Here is a 19,849-nt window from a genome sequence, read left to right on the forward strand (position 1 = left end):
CGCTGCACTGCCGTCTAGAGATCACTCATCATTATCGACCTCGCCAGCTGCCGATCATCAACTTCAGGCAGCATTAACGATTCCGTGGAAATTTGCTCTATCTTTGTACAGGATACTGGCATATTATTTAGATTAAAAAGGATTTGATTCATGATGCCGGCACCAGAGAGTAAGGAACCGAAGCTGGACAATAAGGATGAGAAGATGACAGATGCGGATACTGTTCAGAAGCCGAAATCTCCAGAGGAGATCGCTGCTCTCGTCCTGAACGGTATGTATCAAAGCTGATTAATAGTTAATTAAGAACTTGCTCCAAGTTTGCGAGGTCCGGCCATGCTGACGTCGTGGGGCAGATATCAAGCAGAACTTTGGATTCTTGGATAAGGCGGCTGGCAATTTCGAGCCAAGGTTTTCAATGCGAGTGCTACGGGGTCTTGGTAATCTTCGAAGACGCCTCACACCTGATATTCTTGTTAGCACTGTCGATGCCGCGTACCCGTCGCCATCTCACAAGTCTGCCGCATTAATCTTGAAGTATCTCGGAAAAGAGGGATCTACCATGGAAATCGACGAATCATCATCTGATAGCTCGACTCCCGTAGTTCTTCCCGAGATTGACATATACGTCCTTGTCCTGTTGCAAGTATATTTGTTGGACCAAGGCGACCTTGTCAAGTTGAATTCGTTCAATGATGAGGCTATCACCATTCTTCGAGGATACAATCGACGGACGTTGGATGCGCTGGCTGCCAAGATGTGGTTTTATTATGCATACGGAAAAGAATTGAACAAGCAGGTTGTAGAACTTAGACCGTATGTGGCATTGGATTGATTATTGTTTCCCCTCGAGGCGTCACTGACTCCTGTGCAGCTTATTGCTCGCCGTCCTCCGGACGTCCACCTTACGACATGACACCGAGACGCGTGCCATGCTTACGACGCTTTTGTTGCGCAACTACCTCCATACTCAGGCTATCTCGCAAGCCCATCAGCTAGTCCTCAAGGCCGACTTTCCCGAAGCAGCCGCTACTTCCGTTGTCGCGAGATATTTGTATTATGTTGGGCGGATCAAGGCGATTCAGCTGGATTATAGTGCCGCCAACGAGAGCTTGATCGGTGCGATCCGTAAAGCTCCGCAGACATCATATGCCGCCGGGTTTTTACAAGCTGCCCATAAACTCAAGGTTATCATCGAACTTTTGATGGGCGACATTCCCGAGCGATCATGGTTCCGCGAACCAATGTATGAGAAAGCTCTGTCACCCTACATGGATCTTGTCAAGGCTGTTCGAATTGGCGAGGTTCCTCAATTTTCTGATACTATCGAGAAGTACGGTGCGGTGTTCAAGAAGGATGGCACTTACATGCTGATTCTCCGTTTGCGTCAGAACGTTATTAAGACTGGTATCCGTATGATGAGCTTATCGTACTCTAAGATTTCTCTTCGCGACATTTGCATTAGACTACACCTCGACTCGGAAGAGAGCGCGGAGTATATAGTGGCGAAGGCCATTAGAGACGGGGTTATTGAGGCAACTATCGATCATGAGAAAGGATTTATGCAGAGCAAGGAGATTCTCGATATATACTCGACTCAGGAGCCAAATATGGCATTTCATGAACGTATCAAGTTCTGTATAAGTTTGCATAACGAAAGCGTTAAGGCGATGCGTTATCCGATGAACCAACACCGCGTGGAATTGAAGAACGTCGAGGAAGCACGTGAAAGAGAGAAAGAGTAAGTACGATTATTTTGTGAGATGGTAACGGAGTTACTCACGTTAGGTATAGGCTAGCATCTGAGATCCAGGAGGGCGATATGGAAGATGATGACGGCGACTTTGACGGATTGTAAATGATATACGGGCGAGATTGTAGGCTATAGTATCATATTTATATATATAAATATATGTTTATCATGTGTTTTGATTTCTCACGGACTTTCTGCGTTGCCTCTACATATATACCGGCGATCTGTGACACGCCGTAGTCTCAGAGAATCGCACGTCGTAACCGAACGCGAATAACACACAAGCAATGCTCAATCGTCACTTATAAATATGTAATCAAGGGACAAGAGCGCTTGACCCAGTATGAGTATAAGACTACTTCGGTGTATGTGGGAAGTGTAACGAAAGTGCGAGACTTGTGTTGCCATCGATACTTAAGGCGACGGACGGGACGGAACGCCATGGAACACAACTACGTGCTAACGATCCTGCAAAAGCGACGGTTGTGCCCCTTCCGTCCGACAACCGTGGCCGCCGAAGTAAAAGACTGTGGCGGGCCGGGACATTGCCGTCAGCCCTAACCTCGACCTTTTGCTTAACGCTCTGGGTTCTCGTGTGTTGCTTTTGCCTCCGGTCCCCCTCCTCACTGCATTCTATTTCTTCAGCATCTATTGAGTTGCTTGGCGACTTGTTTAACAAATTGTGGTTCGTTTTCGATTCTGCATAGAAACAAAGAATGGCACTTAAGCGTATCAGCAAAGAATTATCAGATCTCGGCCGGTACGTTTTACTTAATTTTAATACCCCATGTGCGTGCGAATTGCAACTTCGAATTCTATTTGTCTGTGGCACGCAGATTGCTTTGCTCGTTCCATGGTGATATTGCTTCGTCATGAAGGACATTTTTACTGTTGATAGTATTCGATATGCTATCCGCTCAGTGTGTCCTCACTGGCTATTTATACAGTTGTGTTGGGCTGGGTTGGCAACTGGTCATGTGCCTGGAATGCAATATATTTTGCATTTCGTATGTGGCCGTTTTTCCAGTAGCAGTCAGAGTTTGTTTGGTTGCAGGAGCGATCAGTGGCGTTGCACATGGGGTCTTGAATCTCGGTCATTGATACTGACTCCGAATTGTAGAGATCCCCCTTCCTCATGCAGTGCTGGACCTATTGGAGAGGATCTGGTATGTTAGTCTGTCAGTTGGGGTAAGCTGCATTCCTGAATTCGTCATATTGACAAATGTATTTGTAGTTCCATTGGCAGGCCACTATAATGGGACCTGTAAGTAAAATATTCTAGTTGCTGACCGCCCGAAGGAGAACAAAATCTAATATTCCAACTAGGCCGATAGTCCATATGCCGGCGGTGTTTTCTTCCTGTCCATTCACTTCCCAACAGATTATCCATTCAAGCCACCGAAGGTGAGTTATTTTGGTGAATATGGTCTTATACTATGTTGAATATGTACCGTCCTATCATAGGATATGGATATGTGATGTCGTAAACTTATAGTCGTTGACAGTTTGATTGTGCTATGACTCAAGTACAATTGACCTCGCGTCCTTGGCATCTTTAGCCGTCGATTTTAAGTCCATCTTACTAATGAACATTTATTATAGGTCAGCTTCACAACCCGTATCTACCACCCGAACATCAATAGCAACGGCAGCATTTGTCTGGATATTTTAAGAGATCAGTGGTCACCAGCATTAACAATATCTAAAGTTCTCCTGTCCATTTGTTCAATGTTGACAGACCCAAACCCCGATGACCCGTTGGTGCCAGAAATTGCTCATGTCTATAAGACAGACCGAGCCAAGTATGAAGCTACGGCAAGAGAATGGACACGGAAGTACGCTGTGTAACAACGTCGGACAACAAAGTTAATGATTTGGTTTTCAATGAATGACGGTCTGTTGCATTGTATGCTTTCGTGATGTTTCGATTTAGTTCTCTACCAGTTCCATTTTCTTGTTATTATTCGTTTTGAGTTTATATATATTGCTAATTGTAATGTTATTGTTGTTACAGTTTTTATTACCATATATAGTTCATAAACGAATATAATTTGCGATTATGCCTTCTCCTAACGTTTTGCTGCCGATTAATGACTTGCAATGAAAAGATTTGTACGGGGTACATTTTTGATATATCGGCTTTGACATTAGGCAATCGCATGGCCTCTCTATACATACTCTAAATGAATGACCTCCTTTGTATAATATCGTACATTAGCCTTACATCCACATTAGATATTACAGAGTGATCAAAGATCAGACACGTTGCTTAAATTTACCTTTCTATTATTACTCATTTCTAAATCTCCATAATGCTGCTTGGAACGAAGTTACAGTCTGATTGGGCCTGTCCGTATCGCGATGTGTGGATAATGTTTGCTCCGCAGAAGGTTGGTAATTGTCCTTAGCTATCGCAAACTCCGCGGCATTAACAGTCTTCTGTCCTAACCTAGTCTGGCGTGAATCAGGCGTTCGGGTTGACGAGAAGGTTGATGTCCTTTCTTTCAATTGGGAGTTGTCAAGCGTTGTCGGGATAGAACTCAACGCTGGCCTAAACCTTGGCTTGCCATGGTAAATCACACCTATCCCATTCGAATTGATGACAGGCCGTCGTGCGTGTGTGGGTGTCTCCGAGTATGATGCTGATGCAAATGAATGTATACTACGCTGTATTGGAGTGCTGGGAGGTTTCGAGGAGTCTTCAGATGTCTTAGGCGCACGAAAATGCAAGAATCGGCTTCTGTCCAGGAGAGGCGACCAGGTGGAGCTAAGTAGTGCACATGAGCTCGAACCCGTAGCTGTTGTAGAATATGAGTTATATGTTGATGACGACAATTTTGCGGCTTTTGTGGTCGAATCTGGAGGGGTGAGTATTTGTTGCCGTCTCGGTGGAAAAAATGACGATGGCAATAGATTGGAGTTCCTATTGGAGTTCCTTAACCTAAGACCAGTACTAGGTGGCGTCATCATTGAAGATGAATGTGACCGCAAATATTTCGTTGTCTGCGTGGCTGCTGCCAATTCATCTGCGTCCTCTTGGGTGGCCACTTGTGAATATTCCGAAATATTCCCCTCGATGGCGTCATCCTTTGGCTGATTGCCTTGCTCGTCGCTGCCCAACACGCGACAAAGTTCCAGGGGCTCGGCGCCAGGTCTAAGATCCTCCGCTGGAATATCAACAACCCGAATATCCTCACCAACCTTACCATCCTCTTCTGGAGTCCGATAATTTTTTGCGGGAAAGTCGCTAGCTTGCGCTACAGCTGAAAAAAAGCGACTGTGCACAATTACTGAATTGTCCATACAATCACTATCGGTAACAGACGGGGAAAGAACTCGTAGCCGTTTTGTAATAGGGTCTTCTGGGGAAGGCTTGGCAAAGAGCGGAGATGCTCGTCTTCCAAGTGCAGATACCGATGATTGATTACTGTTCGGAGCATTTATTAGATGTGGGGGTACACTGTTAGCAGAATTCGTAATATCGCTGAGTGGACGACGCTCCTGATCTCGCGACACTTCTATGAGGATCAGCAGTAGCTCGATAATGCACCCAAATGATGGTATACATACTAAAGAAATCTGTAATAGTTTGTCCTTCCTGGGGAATTGGCTTGAATGCAGTACCCTAACATAAGGATGTTAGTTCGCACGATTATATGTGTTAGCGATTGACATACATTAACGCGCTCTCCGAGTTTTCCAACCTGATCATCGTCAGGTATGAGCTCTTTCGTATTCGGATCTAGCTCTCCAATTGCAACTGCTAGTGCAATCGCAGGCTCAATATCTCTGATGCGACCTTGTCAGCAAACATACTCGATACTGATAAACATAATAACGTACCTCCCAATATAGTAATCAAGTTGTTCCGGTAGTGGGTCCACAGGTTCATTCCACATCACAACTTTCTGCTGAATCGGACAAAATACTCGTTGATATTGAAATGTTTTATCAGCTCTCTCAAAATCCGCCATGAAACCGGGTGGCACTGTGATTTTTCCCTCTAGCCGCATAAACTTCAGCGCTCTGTCTGCAGATTTATATCGGCGCAAATACATATGTGCCTTTCGCAAACCGATATTTGGAATACCCGGAGTGTAGTCACAGCCGGCGAAAATCGCCATGTGTCGAAACAATGCATCAGAAAATGATGTCAAATCAATTTCAGTAGATGAGCTAAATCGTTCCCGCCGGATGACAATGCATTCTCCGTAGTCATTGAGTTTCGTCAATAAGCATTTACATCCAAATACAAGGAGGTCTGAATCCTCTGAAATGATGGCCGACACTAATCTCTTCTTTTCAAGGTAAACCATTTGCGCATCCGCTTCATAAGGTGCAACAATATATGGGATCCCCTCTTTCTCTAACGCTTTTATAAGATGCGAAGCCATTGTGGGTGTGATGTCGATGCATTTTTGAAAACGTTCTTCAGCTTCTCGTCTCATTCCGGCCTTGTATAGTTTCATTGCCGCTTCCCGAGCTGCTTCCCTGCTTCTAAGCAAAGTTAGATTCACTGGGAACGTTCTGTAATGCTCAGTCATATTCATTACCGACCACCTACATTTGTCGATCCTTCTCGGTATGTTGTTTGCTGGGTAGGTTGGCACCATCAAATACCAGGTAAGGCTTCACACCATAATATTTTAGCATCCTAACATAATGCATTGCATAATCGACATATCTATATCCATAGTTAGCTTGACTATACATGGCAATCTCAAAACGGAGTACAGGAGACGAACTTTCGTGTATGGTTGCCAAATGCTAAATCAGTTGCACAGGCAATAGCCCCTCGGTGCAACCACACATACGCGTCAACGGCAATAACTTGTCCAGCAAATTCCTTGACATGTGCCGGTTGCTGTATAGATTTCAGTATTGGCAAGAGACCTAACGGTACGCGTCAATGGCTTGCTTGAACAGGTCATGATAACCACCGTACCTGAGATTCCCATCGCGCAAAGAATCCTGACACCGTCGCGCTCCTGAGCCTTGTATCACAAGTCTCTGGGATCTCTGGGAAAAAATAATTCGCATGCAATTTATTACGAAGAAAGATGGCAGAACGCAAAGCATTAATAGGTACGCATCGGGTCCCTGCGCGCAATGTTGATGTTGACAGGGCAACGTTCGATGCGGACCCTTGCCCCTGGGGACAAAAGGCATCGGCACTGTGAGCCGCGGTTATAAAGTTTAGAGTGGTCAAGTCTGCTGGTGTTCCTCCACAGAAACTTTTGGTTTGAAAGTCAGCAATATTTGTTGACAGTTCGTCGACAGCATTGCAGTGTACCCAACCGATGTTCTAGGAGCGAAAGTGCCAATTTGGATATGCCGATCGCGAAATCACTGAAGAAGGTAGAACAGAAGCTGAAAAGGAAGTCTGCGGTGCACCCCAAAGCGAGAAAGTTCAAGCAATTGAACAGGGCCACGCTGCGAGAGGCAAAGATCAATAAACGGAAACAAGACCGCGAGATTACTAGAGATGGACAAGGTAAGCATGAGTTTCTAGTTGCACAGTATTGATACTTACTTGAACAGTCTTAAGAATGAAATTTATTAGAGCTGCCGTTGATCGCCCTGAGAACGAGAACAAAGATGTGTTTACTGAGGATGAAATCAAGACCATCATACAAGAGTGAGTAAGATAATTCGTTGCTACTGTCGATGCTCAGAGGATTAATAACTGCTTGTCAGATTTACAAATAGAGATGATGTGGAATTGGAGCAATTAAAGTTGACTAGACGACCTGGACGGCCTGCATCTGCCAGGCAAGATGCGTTACAAACGAGAAAGGATTTCGAGCTTGAGGAATTCAATACAGGCTTTTGTAGGTGCCTCCGCATTTACCCAATGAAGATATCGATACTGACACTGATTTGGACGCAGATATACCGGACTTGCTGGATAAGGAAAATGTGAAACTTTTCAGAGAATGGAATCAGGCGTATAGCGGAATTGGCCTTTTAAAATTTATTCGAATCGCGAAGGAGGGTGGGTTACAAGTACCTCAGCAAGACGGTGATATGGATATGATGGAATAGTCACAAAGTGAATATCGAGAAAGTTTTGTACATTACGTGTATATAAGTCACTAATCCGAATGCGGGTCGACCGATGCTGTCCGATGCACTCCACGCCTGAGTAGGTCTCAGGGTTTGTAAATCTTATGCAGTATATTTCCGCTTCTATACTCGCAAAACTCAAATGAACCGTAAACCTATAGAAGTCCTCATACACCTTAATCCTTAACGCAGTTAACTCTCTAACAAGCAATAACCCGACCTGCTAGAAACGCAACACCAGTAGATATTCCAAATGCTACATTATTTCTATAGTGCTTTAGATGAATTACGCTGACCGGCCAATAATGTGGGTGATGATAAGACCTGTTCCATTGACTCCCCTGGATTATCGCTGCTAACTTCAGGATGGACTTTCGCTAGCTCTTGTGCATTCAGACGCTCTTTCTGTTCGACTTCCTTGAATAACTCGTATTTCCAGTCCCAAGAAACGTCCGCTATCGCATTTACAAAATACCTTGTTCCTTCAACAATTGTGTCTGAGCAAAGCTTACCTTGATCTTGCGCTGTCTGTGAAAAGTCAGTAAAACACCGCGATGCGCCTTGAACAATAATTTAGTATCTGCATACCTCTAACTCCTCGACACAAACTCCAACACTCCATCCGAAATGCTGGCTAACGTCCTGAGCCGTGACACCATTCTCCTCTCCAGACGGCCTTGTCTCTGCTGTCTTGACCCAATCAACCAAAGAGCGAATCGTAGTGTCATCATTCTTCGACGTCTCTTGGACAACTATGATACCACTCTTAAACCGCCGTATCTTAAATGGCAGACCCAGTTCCTCAAACACGGAGAATGCGCTATACAAGTCCTTGGGTGAAATCAGCGAGATACCGCGGGCTCTATTGTACAATGCAAACACATCAAATAATGTGGCAATGCCACCCTCACTTTTAAGCACACCACTGTCCAAAAATTCAGCCAATTGACGGGCGAGCTCACCGTAATATATCTGGTCGCTTCCACCTCCTGCCATCTCCTTGGTAACTATCGGGGATGACAAGCTCAGAGCTTGTGAAGACTCCCTTAGTGCCCGTCTCGCTTCATCCGGGACACCCGGAGAAGATGCCAACCTTATAGCAAAACCTTCGGCAAGAGAAACCTGCAGCGCGATATTAGTGTAAATCCGAGGGTCGGTAAAACGTGGACGTACCATGTCTCTAGCTTTCTTCATAAGACTATGCAAGTCGTCCAGTGAGCTCATTAAGTCCTGATTATGCATACGCTCGCGCTCCACCATACGCTGTAGACCATGAATCCCAAAGCTGGGGGTAATAGGTCTCTGTTGTACGGGTTCGGTCACAGGATTCTTCGTAATAGTGATGGTCTGCTCGACTTGTTTTGCCCTGGCCAAGTTTTTCAGCCATGTGCGCTCCGTCAAGACTTCATTGGTTTTGTCGTAGAATGCTTTGTCACCGCCATTCCGAAAACTTATCTTAACCAACGTAGGAAGCTCCTCTTGAAGTCCGTTTCTTGACAATTGTGCGCTGCCTCCAATTGCGAAAGGAAGATACGACTCTCTTCTTGCAATGCTTTTGTCAAGAACATAATCGGATGGATTAAATGCAGTAGTTGGGAGCCGCGTACCGCAAATCTCACAATATCTCATTGCTGAATTGTTCAAGAAGGTGCATTTGGGACATGCGAGACCTTCTTGCTCCATAGCAGATGAAATCGACGAACTGTCATCGCTTGCGAGTGACTCAGTCATGCCATTAACTCCGGTTTCCGCTAACGCGTCTTGAATCACAGATTCGGTTGCCTTGACTCCACAGATGGTGCATAATGGAATAGGTGATACTTTGGGCCGGTAATTAGGGGGCAGATTATTTGAATGTGAGCATATTGGGCATATCCATGACATCAAAGATATCGGCCCGGCTGTTGATTGCTTGGGACATAACGCTCCAAAATTCGTCAAATTCGGTAAGGATACTGTAGACTCGCTAGGAGATCTTGACTGTGGTGTCCCATTTACTGATGACGGAGATATTGGCGACGATGCGGAAGACAGCGTGTCTGCAAAGTGAATGGTAATTTTCGCCGATGACTTTAAGAAACCCGCAGTGTATTGAATAGTCTTCACGTCTGGGAGATTAATTGCAACGGAGTTGGTGAGCGGAGATGCAGTGTCGACATAACATATCCGGTGTGACGTAAGATACAGTCGACCATTCTGATAGCTTGGCAGCCTTACTCGGCTAAGACGAAATTAGAATATCAATCTAGAAAACTGTGGTAGCTTGCAGAGCAAGACGTACCCTTCATACAGACCGACAGAATTCTGGACAAGTATGTCGGTCTCATCAAAGAAAAGGACCGGGCGGTAAGCAGCCGTCAAGTCAATGGGACTCCACAACCGCATAGCTGCAGCGTCTTCGATTTGCTCGCCCAGATTCAGCAGTCTCAACCTTCTGGCCTGATATTATGAACAACAAATGAGACGGCTGTGTGCACAATATCCTCGTCCGGCGATATCAGCGTCGAACCAAGCTCCATTAGGGCATAGTGATGCGTGCACAATTGAGTTCAGATGATAAACTTTGTAAACCTTGGCTAAGCAACTTGTATAATTAGTTCACGGAAAAGAGTTTTAGGGCCGCCGAGTGAGATTCGCCCAGGATGTCTGAATGAGAGCGGGAACGTCGGTTTATCAGCTGTATCCTTCTCGTCATATACGTGCTTCTACTCCGTCTACTGAACTACTGCCATCTTATCTACTCGGCCACCGCAGTAGGAGCAGTGCGCCTCGGTATTATCACGACTGGGCCGAAACTCGTTCTCGAATTCGGTCCCAGCGACGCTTTCAGAAACGTTACAAGAGGGACAGCCTCTTTAAGGATATGCGAGTCGGAGGCAAGTACCGGACGTTGAGACCTTACGGCCAGATGGCATCGCACAGTTATAATCAGATCACGGCATTTTGTTCACATTCAAAATCCGTGGTTTGGTGTACTCTAATACAAGGGCAGTACTTCGTCAGGCTTAGATCCCCGTAGTTACACATTAGAATTTATTTCTAATGTTCCTTCTGTTCTAAGCATTGAACAGATTCGGTTTCTTCCATGTAGCCGAGACATTCATTGCATTATGTGTCACTGTGTGCACCGATTTCAGTGCTAGCTAGGGAGACTAATTTCCAGACGCAAGAACACAGCAACGTCATTTTGGGAAAGTAGAATGTCGAGCTCGAGTCGTGGTAAGGAGAGCCTTCGTAAATGAATTCGTCCGAATGACAGTAGTATTAATGTTCTTTCCTTTGATTTCCGTCTATGTCATCGTCTATGTCATCGTCTTCATTACCTTTTGGATTAAACGTAACTTCGGGTGCACCGCCACATCAATCGGTGGAGAGCAAATAGTTAGACGTATGGCGTCAGCGGCTACAAGTAGAAGCTTGTAGTTAGCATATATAACAACGGCACTATAGCTCTTCGAAACAACTACAACATACTCTTAGTCTAAACGGTATGAAACTTCGGATTTGGATTAACCAATGAATTAAATTTGGCGGTTGAATGTATTTCTGGCGTCAGATCGACCTTACATCGGCGCGTCGTCCAATTCTTCTACGGAATGAAGTGGACATCTTTGTGCAAGATGGTGTTGGCTTATATGACGGGTATGTAGTATAGCTACATACATTTATGTGACATATGTGGCTAAAGGTTTATTTAGACGGTTTAAGCTGGATGGATATCAAAATGGAAGAGTTTACTTGACCACGCATAGGGTCTGTTACGTCGACAATATTCGATCTGCCACTCACTCTGTGGCGATCGCACTATCTCAAGTATATAGAATTCAGTTTTCTCCTGGGCTGCTACGATCATCACCTAAGATTTCGCTTTACCTACTCCCTTCGTCATCGCCGTCCACGCCGATAGCATTGTCTTCTCCTCGTCCGATCTCCGCTGCGATCGCCGCTCGTCATATACAGTCATTGGATCTGCGAGCGTCACCGGCAGCAGTTTCTCGACCGCATAGCCCTGATTCAAATGCTGCTTTTAACTGGATATGTCCCATATGCTCGTTTTCGAATGCAATGAAGGTTGCTGATAGTGACGGTCCCCCGCCGCCATGTCTTACCTGTGGGATCAGGCCAACGGTTTCAGTGATCGAACAAGCGAAGGAAGCCATAGCAGGAGTCAATAAGGCTGTCCATCTGTACTCTGCACATTTGCCAATCGGAGGAGTGGAAAATGAAAACGGATTTGCCTGTCCACGTTGTACATTTGTGAATCACCCGTCTCTTCTTCAATGTGAGATGTGTGGTGCGACTTTAGTTTCCAAAAATTTGCCACCTACATTACTTGACAATGCGGCGAAGGATTTGGTCATTAACGAACGATATTCACCTTCGCCTACGCCGCCTGGAGTGCGATACAATGATGACGACATTGACTATATTAAAATAAGTTTTAGGACCGGTGGTGAAAGGATATTCTTGGACAAGTTGAAGAATGTTTTGCAGGACAGGATATGGGAACGAAGGACACGAAATATAGGAACTGTTGGTGCCTCGCAGGATAGGCGTAGCAGGACATCGACTCAACGTCTTCCTAAGCTAGGAATTCATGGGTTGGAAATTCAGAGTGTAAAGGAGTGTCAACGTAACTTAGAACTTATGCACTCGTTGAATGATTTGGACTCACTGATGCAGAAGGCGAAGGAAATGGTATCCTTGGCTGAGACATTTGCAATGCGACTATCTAATGCCCCAGGTGTGCCGGAGGAGGCTCGAACAGCTCTTTTAGAGTCATCAGAAGCTTTGTCCCTCTCCTCTCCTATCGTTATGCGTGAAATGGCTGGCAGTGGGGATGAAACTTTCTATGCTGAACTGGCACGTCAATTGGCTGAATTTTTAGATAATGGAGTGCTGGTGAAAGAAGGTGGTATTATGACTTTATTTGACTTATATGCCCTGTACAATCGTGCACGTGGCCTCTCCTTGATCTCGCCGAAAGATTTCTACAGAGCGTGTTCTATTTTTGAGAAATTGCGTCTGCCATTTCGGTTGCGGCAATTTAGAACAGGGGTTGTTGTCGTTCAAGAGGCGTATTATTCTGATGACGCGGTAAATAGTATGCTTATAGATTGGATCAAGACAACGTCGCGTGAGCGAGGAATTTCCCTGGGAGTTACGGCACAGGATGTGAATCAGCGTTTTGGATGGAGTGTTACGATCGCTCTGGAGGAACTAGAAACTGCGGAAGTTAGCGGAAATCTCTCTCGTGATTCTTCTGTGGAAGGTACTCGTTTCTATGAGAATTTGATCAATACCATCCGTTGGAATTGGAAGAAGGAAGTGTTTCAGGAACGATATTAATAAATGATAGTTTTGGGTATTGTCGTGGCATACTAGTGTCTTGTTACTCTAAGGTAGATATTAATCACCGCATTCAGTCTATTATGGTATTCATAGCCTTTGAATAGAATGACTGGGGAATAAATTGGTGAATAAATTTTGTAAACTCTTTATATTATGTGTGCAGATGTCTCCACCAAATACCCTAAACTTAAAGAGAGTTAGTAGTAGGCTTGGCTAGGAGTCGTCTGAACCAGAAGCAATAGGAAACGACTTTCGATTGCGCCAGACGCAAGTATGATATTGCTAATCGTCTCTAATATGATTCAATGATATGATTGCAAATGACAACGACGGAATATGTCTATGTCGATAGGAAATGCAGCGGTTGCCTCTGCGAAAAAGAGAATGAGACAGCAGATTGCGAAGCGATTGAAACGGATAACAGATGAGAGTATAATATCGCAATGTGAGAAGTAATAAGAATGCATATGGATGCACATAAACTGACGTTTACCAGCGTCAATGATAGCGAATACTATCAGAATGCTACCGGAATATCATAAGGCGCGCAAGATAGGACTTTACTTGCACTTGGACGTGCCTGACGCAATTCCGAAAGACACTGGAAAGATCGTAGAGGTCCAGACAGATTTGCTAATACGAAATATTTTTGAAGACAGTATGTAGTTGTAGTCGTTTATACTGGTAGAAGTGTCTAATGCCCGACAGACAAATATATCTTCTTGCCTCGCGTTGTTCCAACAACAGACCTTCCGTCCACTCAGCAAAAGTTATTGCAATTTGCACAGAGGAGGCTGAAAGGCAAGCAAGCGTCTGATTATTTTCCGTTCTTGTCTATAAATATGTTGCATATGCCAGATATTGAGTCCATTGAGCGCCTGGTAATGGAAGACGCGAAGGCAAATGCATTTACTATCAGAGAGCCTACAGAAGGCGAAGATGGTGAGATCTGGTGGTTACTGTGGTCCTATTTACGCGCAAATTGCTAATGACAATTTTAGCATTTGACGTGGGCGGACTAGATCTAGTTATTGTCCCCGGTCTAGGATTCACAAAATCTTGTACTCGACTTGGACGCGGAAAAGGATTCTACGACAATTTCATACGCCTACACAGGTTATGGTCTCATTACAATGCACCTACTGAACCAGCTATAAGTAGGTTGCTATGTTGTGCGAGTGGTTCCATGATGCGGACATTGCTGACAGCTATTAGTTGGGGTATCATTAGAAGAACAACTCGTGCAGCCACACGTTATCGAAGATTATATGGAACTGCCCACGGAAGAACATGACGAAATTTTAGATGCCGTAATAGTTGGCGACGAAATATATCGCAGGAGATAATCCATCGGAAAATAAGTTGTACATAGATAAAAACTTGTATATATGGGATAGTTCATGCTGTTGTCATATCACCATCCTATGCCATAATATTTCGATGCCCTTCTATTTTAAGTGACATATGAAATAGTATACAACCCTTAGCGAGTATATGACTTGAAGCGTCGCGCGTCCACCTGTAACATAAATATTTTACAGCCGATTCCGTACAGTGCAATGAACCTAAATTATTGCAATGTCTTTTGAACACAATTTCTAGGTTTCAAGACTTGAAATTAATGTGATATTGTCTCCTTTCAGTAATATTCTCCCTGTAGTAATAGTTAGTTCGCAATGAAGCTCATCGCCAGAAAAGAAGGAAGACAAACCTAATGATCTCCTTGAATTATTTTTCTCGCTAATTTCAATGGCATCATCCACGACCAAGTTCATAAACTCGTCAAATCCCTGCCTCAGATTAGTTCAGAGAAATTATTTCAGGATCTTCATACGACGATCGGAACTCACCCTAATTTTACCTTCGAGTCGCGTCTCTACCTGCTCGTATAGCCAAATTTGAACAAGTGATTGCTGTTGAAGGAGCTTGAAGATAAAATTGATAGGTGGAAGCATCTAAATCATAGTAGCTCAGCTTAGCTATGGACAGAACCCAGACAATGAAATACAACCTACCACCTGCTGTCTCCGGCGACCAGACATTTTGTATGAGTAAAATCCGAAATGGATTAAAAGTCAAGATACCGTCTTTGCGTGATTAATGATCCGAGGTAAATATATACTCGAGACGTTGGACCGAGATCCGATTGAAATGTGGAGAGTGCAGTTGAGAGATGCGTCGTGGTGATGTCCTAAAGGAAAACGAGGACTTTTTGTCTCACTTTGCTCGCTTGGTACGGCGTCCAGGTGCTTAAATGAATCAGTAACCTCCGCACAACTAACACGCTACGACAACCGTATCCTTATATCATCCTCGGGTCTATTGATTGATTTTACCCGAGGGCACAGTATTCGTGTTTTTTGGGGATAATCTCACTGTCCAGATAGACTGACTGCCCTTTGCCTCGAGTAGCTCCCGGAAAATTATGGCATCCGCAATTGACGATCGTACACTGTCACCAATATTGCAAGCACTGAACGCCTTGTATACTGGTTCAAATCGACAAACGAAGGAGCAGGCAGGCCAATTCCTGGAGCAGTTTCAGAAATCAGTACGTCAAGGTTGGCTTCGTGTAGGTTGCGTGGTCTGCGACTATTGGACATGTTTGATCCACTAAATCAAACAATTCTAAGGCCAGATCATACAACCTAATGCCATATAACTGATGCTAACGTTGGATTACTGTGAATTTAGCAAGAGGCATGGACCATTAGCCACACAATTTTATCGTCACCCTCTCTACCAATTGAATCGAAATTGTTTGCCGCTCAGACATTACGGAGTAAGGTGCGTGAGAAGTCTGATGTCTTCCATTGTTTGGAAGTAGCCAAATCTCACATTGAACTTCAATAATAGGTTATATATGATCTTCACCAACTGCCAGCAGACGGTCAATTGCAGCTTCGCAGTTCCTTGATCACTCTACTAGGCACTTACACGGCGGGACCAAAAATCATCCTGACGCAACTCTGTCTGGCATTGGCCAATCTCGCAATTCAATTAGTTCAATGGAAAAGTGCTTTAGAGGACGTTATCAGAGCATGCGGTAATGATGCTGCCTCGGCACCAATAGTACTAGAGTTTCTAAAGGTCTTGCCTGAGGAGGCAAGCGACGTGAAGAAGATTCCACTGTCGGAAGATGAGTTAAAGGAACGAACAAAAGAGCTGTTAGAAAACAACGCGATGCAGGTGCTGAACATTTTGGTTGCATACGTGAGCTCAGCCAATACACCGCAATCGTCACACGCATTAATTTTCGAATGTCTGAATTCTTGGCTGCGGGAGGTACCCCTCGAAACTATCGTCAACTCGCCTCTGTTGAACATTGTCTTTCAAGCTCTTTCTAACGACGACTTGTTTGACGCTGCAACGGACTGCGTATGCTCGATGATCAGAGAGACACGAGACCTCGACGACGAGTCCGATATTGTATCGACTCTGTACAGTAAAGTTATTGAACTCCGGCCACGCATAGCGGAGTCCAAGGATGATCCAGACGCGTTCAGGAATTATACGCAAATCTTTGCAGATGCAGGTGAAGTTTGGCACATGGTTATTGCAAGGCAACCACGGCAATTCAAAAGTCTAGTGGAAGCGGTGGCGGAATGTGCATCCTATGACGAGGATCTTGAAGTCATCCAGTTCACATTCTATTTCTGGTATTTGTTGAAACAGATGCTGGTTCTTGATCGATATGAAGACGCGAAACGTGAATTGCGAGATGTATTTCTAGGGCTAGTCGATATTTTGATCAACCACCTGCATTATCCATATGAAGAACGTAACGGTGATCTATTTGGAAACAACAAAGAGCAGGAAGAAAAGTTTCGTGCTTTTCGACATGAAATGGGTGACGTGTTAAAAGACTGTTGCGCGGTGGTCGGAGCGTCATTCGCCTTGCGCAAAGCGTACACTAAGGTGAATGACTGCTTACAAGCCCAGAATATGGGTGAGAATATTCCCTGGCAAGACATCGAAGCACCCATATTTAGCATGAGAGCAATGGCGAGAGAAGTTGATCTCGACGAGACGCACGTTCTTCCCGACGTTATGACGTTGCTAATCAGGTTACCGGATCATAAGAAAATCAGGTTTGCAGTGACTCTTGTTTTGGGTCGGTATACTGAATGGACTGCAAAACATCCAGAGTATCTCGAAGCGCAATTGACTTATATTACTAACGGATTTTACGTCAACGATTCTGACATCGCAGGCGCTGCCGCTCAATCTATGATGCATTTCTGTAGAGATTGTGGACAACATCTGGTGAATTATATTGACCAGCTACATGATTTCTATGAGAAGATTGCACCACAGATCCATGTCGAGTCACTCTATGACCTTACTGATGGCGTTGCGCATCTAGTTGCAGCGCAGCCGTTAGACAAAATTTACAACTCGCTTAAGATGTTTTGTGCTCCAGTCGTGGCACGGTTATATTCCCGCGCAAATGCGCCAGTCGATGAAGCTGGCTACAGAAAAATCGCAGATGAAGTTGAATTGCTTGACACATTCGCGCGTCTGGTGCACCCGCATATCGATCCGGGCAACCCTGACCCGTGCATGCAGTTTTGGTCTGAAGTGTGGCCGCTTATTGACCTATTGCTGGACAATCACGGTCAATCAACATACGTATCCGAACGGTGCTGCAAGTTTATTCGGACGCTAATGTATTCATATCGCACTTCATTCTTCTCTCTGCTCGGAACTGTGGCGGAGAAGTTGGTGGTGTGCTTCGACAAGTTTCATTATGGATGCTACCTTTGGGCCAGCGGTATCGCAGTACGGGAGTATGGTAATGAGTACTCGGACCAGAACATCCAGAGCGCAGTGTGGGAATTTGCTTTCCGGCAGTCTATTTCCACATTTAAGTATATGAGCACAGTTAACATTGCTGATATTCCGGATGGTAAGAGTGTAATGTGAAGGTTTGTTTCAATTTTTGACTGACATTTTCTGTAGTTGTCGAAGATCTTTTCAGACTTCTTTCCAATTTGATTACCAGCTATCCTTACCGATTCATTCCATCTGAACTTTGCAAGCCCTCAGTAGATGCTGCACGCGCAATCTTTACGACGGAAAATAAAGAACCTATTTTCACAGCAATGGACTTACTTCACGACATTTTCTCTTACGGGTTCAGTACGCCACCAGTCTCGAACATTATGTTTAATGATGCGGGAGAACAGTATTACGACGCGAATGCGGTACCACCGGAGATCCAGGGTATCGTGAAACAGATTGTGCTGGCCGAGGGTGAAATGCTTACGCGCCAGGTATTCTCAGGATTATTGTACACGTTCCCTAGAGAATGCGTGTCGGATGGTACAAGTGTCCTTCTTGTCTTGCTGAAGCTCGCTGGACTACCGAATGCTGTTCAATGGGTGAACAGCACATTGGCCATGTTACCTGCGATTGCTATGACACAGCAGGAAAAAGAGAAGTACTTATCAGCTGTAGATATTGCGATTCAGTCAGATGATATGAATCGACTCAGACGGCAGACTATGGACTTCATCGGATGGTATACTAGACGGAATGTTACCCCACGCAGCGAAATTAGGCGAATTGGTGACGCTAGGGACATGCGGTTTACTTTTGCATCATGAATGTTCTTGCGAAACTGGAAAATTTGAGCTATGTAAATTATTCATGTGAATCTGGCTATGATTTCTTGTGTATCTATAAGTTAGTCCCATTTCGTATGTATAGGACTGTGGCATCCAGCCTGTGCAGAAGAACATGTCATTAGTCTCAGATTTCTATATATACTACTCCAATTATTTTCTTTGCATTTTCCTTTTCATTACTTCAAATTTCTGGCCACATTAACAGATTATACAATGTCTTTTATTTTCACAGGTCGGCTATTATTAAGATTATTTGCATAGTTGGGCTAGTTAAAGGCAAGTGCATGAGAGTGAATTGAGATTTTCAGGTTCTAGAAAGTATATCGTCGCTGACTTTGGATCGGCGGGGTCTCGCTGACACACGCCGATACAACCTCACCCAGTCAGAATATGTTGCCATGCCTTTGAAATTTCAACTGTAAATTCGTATCCCTGTTGACATATTCCAGGCGTAAACAGTTGCTATCAAAGAACATCCTGATGCAGGACAAGTCTAGTCCAGAACAACCTTAAACCAGCTAAATTCTGTGCAAATAGTATTCTGGGCGCGTCCAATACCATTCAACCCAACGTCAGTCACTTCGTAAATGGAGCACTTCCTGTCAGCCGCTGTACGTTGCATTACTTAAAAGCATTGCTAAATAGGAGTTGCTCAATGCTCATTATGAATTATTCATTACATACACTGGACTCTAGACTGGATTCCAGTCAAATGTGTATAAATCTGTATCTAACGAGCATGAAAGATTGATCAAAGCAAGGAAATCGCTAATGTGGAGGTAACTATTCCTGCGTTGCAGTTGTTAAAAAAAATAGCGAAGTGAGATTCAAAAGCGCACAGGATCTCATCTTGAGACAGTTGAGGCTGGGTATTGTGTATTGAAGACTCACCCTACACTTGAAGCCAATTACGTCAAAAAACTCCAACAGCCCTCAGTATACCTTGCTTCCATGTTGTAAATTATGTCGTGAACAGCATGCTCGCTCTTCTCCGCCCTATCTCGTGTCAAAACTTGAAGCGGCTCCTCCCGTACAGGAGCGTTCCAGCCAA

The 19,849-nt window shown here is 44.5% G+C and overlaps 10 protein-coding genes across 10 annotated transcripts; 7 read left to right on the forward strand and 3 right to left on the reverse strand.

Moving 5' to 3' along the window:
* The first annotated feature begins 30 nt into the window (after positions 1 to 30).
* V1508DRAFT_413193 (proteasome regulatory subunit C-terminal-domain-containing protein) lies at positions 31 to 1,925 on the forward strand. The gene is made up of 4 exons (XM_066939741.1): positions 31 to 271; positions 354 to 813; positions 872 to 1,738; positions 1,792 to 1,925. The coding sequence occupies exons 1-4, from the start codon at positions 151 to 153 to the stop codon at positions 1,853 to 1,855; spliced, it is 1,512 nt and encodes a 503-aa protein (XP_066797367.1). The 5' UTR covers positions 31 to 150; the 3' UTR covers positions 1,856 to 1,925.
* Positions 1,926 to 2,290: 365 nt separating this feature from the next.
* V1508DRAFT_413196 (ubiquitin-conjugating enzyme/RWD-like protein) lies at positions 2,291 to 3,985 on the forward strand. Its single transcript, XM_066939742.1, has 5 exons — positions 2,291 to 2,510; positions 2,871 to 2,916; positions 2,985 to 3,014; positions 3,077 to 3,154; positions 3,353 to 3,985. Exons 1-5 carry the CDS (start codon positions 2,467 to 2,469, stop codon positions 3,596 to 3,598), a joined length of 444 nt encoding a protein of 147 aa, XP_066797368.1. The 5' UTR covers positions 2,291 to 2,466; the 3' UTR covers positions 3,599 to 3,985.
* V1508DRAFT_413199 (uncharacterized protein) lies at positions 3,736 to 6,893 on the reverse strand (the record flags this gene model as incomplete). The annotated part of the gene is made up of 7 exons (XM_066939743.1): positions 6,696 to 6,893; positions 6,496 to 6,643; positions 6,315 to 6,434; positions 5,594 to 6,247; positions 5,428 to 5,539; positions 5,321 to 5,375; positions 3,736 to 5,268 (listed from the first exon to the last, which is right to left on the reverse strand). Coding segments are annotated over exons 1-7 (2,327 nt in total), but the record flags the coding sequence as incomplete, so codon positions are not given.
* A 16-nt stretch (positions 6,894 to 6,909) lies between these two features.
* On the forward strand, positions 6,910 to 7,388 carry V1508DRAFT_413201 (uncharacterized protein). Its single transcript, XM_066939744.1, has one exon. It carries the CDS (start codon positions 7,082 to 7,084, stop codon positions 7,274 to 7,276), a length of 195 nt encoding a protein of 64 aa, XP_066797370.1. The 5' UTR covers positions 6,910 to 7,081; the 3' UTR covers positions 7,277 to 7,388.
* On the forward strand, positions 7,349 to 7,795 carry V1508DRAFT_351282 (uncharacterized protein; the record flags this gene model as incomplete). The annotated part of the gene is made up of 3 exons (XM_066936811.1): positions 7,349 to 7,392; positions 7,448 to 7,581; positions 7,641 to 7,795. The coding sequence occupies 3 exons, from the start codon at positions 7,349 to 7,351 to the stop codon at positions 7,793 to 7,795; spliced, it is 333 nt and encodes a 110-aa protein (XP_066797371.1).
* A 16-nt stretch (positions 7,796 to 7,811) lies between these two features.
* Positions 7,812 to 10,410, reverse strand: V1508DRAFT_383091 (EAP30/Vps36 family-domain-containing protein). Its single transcript, XM_066937734.1, has 4 exons — positions 10,098 to 10,410; positions 8,990 to 10,037; positions 8,405 to 8,938; positions 7,812 to 8,344 (listed from the first exon to the last, which is right to left on the reverse strand). The coding sequence occupies exons 1-4, from the start codon at positions 10,199 to 10,201 to the stop codon at positions 8,084 to 8,086; spliced, it is 1,947 nt and encodes a 648-aa protein (XP_066797372.1). The 5' UTR covers positions 10,202 to 10,410; the 3' UTR covers positions 7,812 to 8,083.
* A 685-nt stretch (positions 10,411 to 11,095) lies between these two features.
* V1508DRAFT_31367 (EAP30/Vps36 family-domain-containing protein) lies at positions 11,096 to 13,202 on the forward strand. Its single transcript, XM_066936606.1, has 2 exons — positions 11,096 to 11,458; positions 11,515 to 13,202. Exons 1-2 carry the CDS (start codon positions 11,355 to 11,357, stop codon positions 13,163 to 13,165), a joined length of 1,755 nt encoding a protein of 584 aa, XP_066797373.1. The 5' UTR covers positions 11,096 to 11,354; the 3' UTR covers positions 13,166 to 13,202.
* A 199-nt stretch (positions 13,203 to 13,401) lies between these two features.
* Positions 13,402 to 14,694, forward strand: V1508DRAFT_413212 (uncharacterized protein). Its single transcript, XM_066939745.1, has 5 exons — positions 13,402 to 13,613; positions 13,665 to 13,826; positions 13,877 to 14,110; positions 14,170 to 14,325; positions 14,384 to 14,694. The coding sequence occupies exons 1-5, from the start codon at positions 13,505 to 13,507 to the stop codon at positions 14,512 to 14,514; spliced, it is 792 nt and encodes a 263-aa protein (XP_066797374.1). The 5' UTR covers positions 13,402 to 13,504; the 3' UTR covers positions 14,515 to 14,694.
* On the reverse strand, positions 14,615 to 15,401 carry V1508DRAFT_32603 (uncharacterized protein). The gene is made up of 4 exons (XM_066936618.1): positions 15,184 to 15,401; positions 15,019 to 15,123; positions 14,880 to 14,958; positions 14,615 to 14,822 (listed from the first exon to the last, which is right to left on the reverse strand). The coding sequence occupies exons 1-4, from the start codon at positions 15,208 to 15,210 to the stop codon at positions 14,767 to 14,769; spliced, it is 267 nt and encodes an 88-aa protein (XP_066797375.1). The 5' UTR covers positions 15,211 to 15,401; the 3' UTR covers positions 14,615 to 14,766.
* Positions 15,402 to 15,407: 6 nt separating this feature from the next.
* Positions 15,408 to 19,105, forward strand: V1508DRAFT_383102 (armadillo-type protein). The gene is made up of 4 exons (XM_066937735.1): positions 15,408 to 15,719; positions 15,863 to 15,955; positions 16,025 to 18,077; positions 18,131 to 19,105. The coding sequence occupies exons 1-4, from the start codon at positions 15,594 to 15,596 to the stop codon at positions 18,775 to 18,777; spliced, it is 2,919 nt and encodes a 972-aa protein (XP_066797376.1). The 5' UTR covers positions 15,408 to 15,593; the 3' UTR covers positions 18,778 to 19,105.
* Positions 19,106 to 19,849: the final 744 nt, after the last annotated feature.

Source organism: Lipomyces doorenjongii (assembly GCF_038497915.1).
Source record: "Lipomyces doorenjongii strain NRRL Y-27504 unplaced genomic scaffold V1508scaffold_11, whole genome shotgun sequence".
Taxonomy (NCBI): domain Eukaryota; kingdom Fungi; phylum Ascomycota; class Lipomycetes; order Lipomycetales; family Lipomycetaceae; genus Lipomyces; species Lipomyces doorenjongii.

Coding starts and splice junctions, on each gene's coding strand:
- V1508DRAFT_413196 (XM_066939742.1), top strand. CDS start 2,467: ATGGCACTTAAGCGTATCAGCAAAGAATTATCAGATCTCGGCCG. Junction 2,511..2,870: donor GAATTATCAGATCTCGGCCG/GTACGTTTTACT, acceptor TCCGAATTGTAG/AGATCCCCCTTCCTCATGCA. Junction 2,917..2,984: donor GACCTATTGGAGAGGATCTG/GTATGTTAGTCT, acceptor ATGTATTTGTAG/TTCCATTGGCAGGCCACTAT.
- V1508DRAFT_413201 (XM_066939744.1), top strand. CDS start 7,082: ATGCCGATCGCGAAATCACTGAAGAAGGTAGAACAGAAGCTGAAAAGG.
- V1508DRAFT_383091 (XM_066937734.1), bottom strand. CDS start 10,201: ATGCGGTTGTGGAGTCCCATTGACTTGACGGCTGCTTACCGCCCGGTC. Junction 10,038..10,097: donor TCTGTCGGTCTGTATGAAGG/GTACGTCTTGCT, acceptor ATTTCGTCTTAG/CCGAGTAAGGCTGCCAAGCT. Junction 8,345..8,404: donor TTTGTGTCGAGGAGTTAGAG/GTATGCAGATAC, acceptor GACTTTTCACAG/ACAGCGCAAGATCAAGGTAA.
- V1508DRAFT_413193 (XM_066939741.1), top strand. CDS start 151: ATGATGCCGGCACCAGAGAGTAAGGAACCGAAGCTGGACAATAAGGAT. Junction 272..353: donor CGCTGCTCTCGTCCTGAACG/GTATGTATCAAA, acceptor GTCGTGGGGCAG/ATATCAAGCAGAACTTTGGA. Junction 1,739..1,791: donor GCACGTGAAAGAGAGAAAGA/GTAAGTACGATT, acceptor CGTTAGGTATAG/GCTAGCATCTGAGATCCAGG.
- V1508DRAFT_413212 (XM_066939745.1), top strand. CDS start 13,505: ATGTCTATGTCGATAGGAAATGCAGCGGTTGCCTCTGCGAAAAAGAGA. Junction 13,614..13,664: donor TGAGAGTATAATATCGCAAT/GTGAGAAGTAAT, acceptor GACGTTTACCAG/CGTCAATGATAGCGAATACT. Junction 14,111..14,169: donor GCCTACAGAAGGCGAAGATG/GTGAGATCTGGT, acceptor TGACAATTTTAG/CATTTGACGTGGGCGGACTA.
- V1508DRAFT_32603 (XM_066936618.1), bottom strand. CDS start 15,210: ATGTCTGGTCGCCGGAGACAGCAGGTG. Junction 14,959..15,018: donor GACTCGAAGGTAAAATTAGG/GTGAGTTCCGAT, acceptor AATCTGAGGCAG/GGATTTGACGAGTTTATGAA. Junction 14,823..14,879: donor TAATTCAAGGAGATCATTAG/GTTTGTCTTCCT, acceptor CTATTACTACAG/GGAGAATATTACTGAAAGGA.
- V1508DRAFT_383102 (XM_066937735.1), top strand. CDS start 15,594: ATGGCATCCGCAATTGACGATCGTACACTGTCACCAATATTGCAAGCA. Junction 15,720..15,862: donor TGGAGCAGTTTCAGAAATCA/GTACGTCAAGGT, acceptor CTGTGAATTTAG/CAAGAGGCATGGACCATTAG. Junction 15,956..16,024: donor CTCAGACATTACGGAGTAAG/GTGCGTGAGAAG, acceptor CTTCAATAATAG/GTTATATATGATCTTCACCA.
- V1508DRAFT_31367 (XM_066936606.1), top strand. CDS start 11,355: ATGTATTTCTGGCGTCAGATCGACCTTACATCGGCGCGTCGTCCAATT. Junction 11,459..11,514: donor GGTGTTGGCTTATATGACGG/GTATGTAGTATA, acceptor AGGTTTATTTAG/ACGGTTTAAGCTGGATGGAT.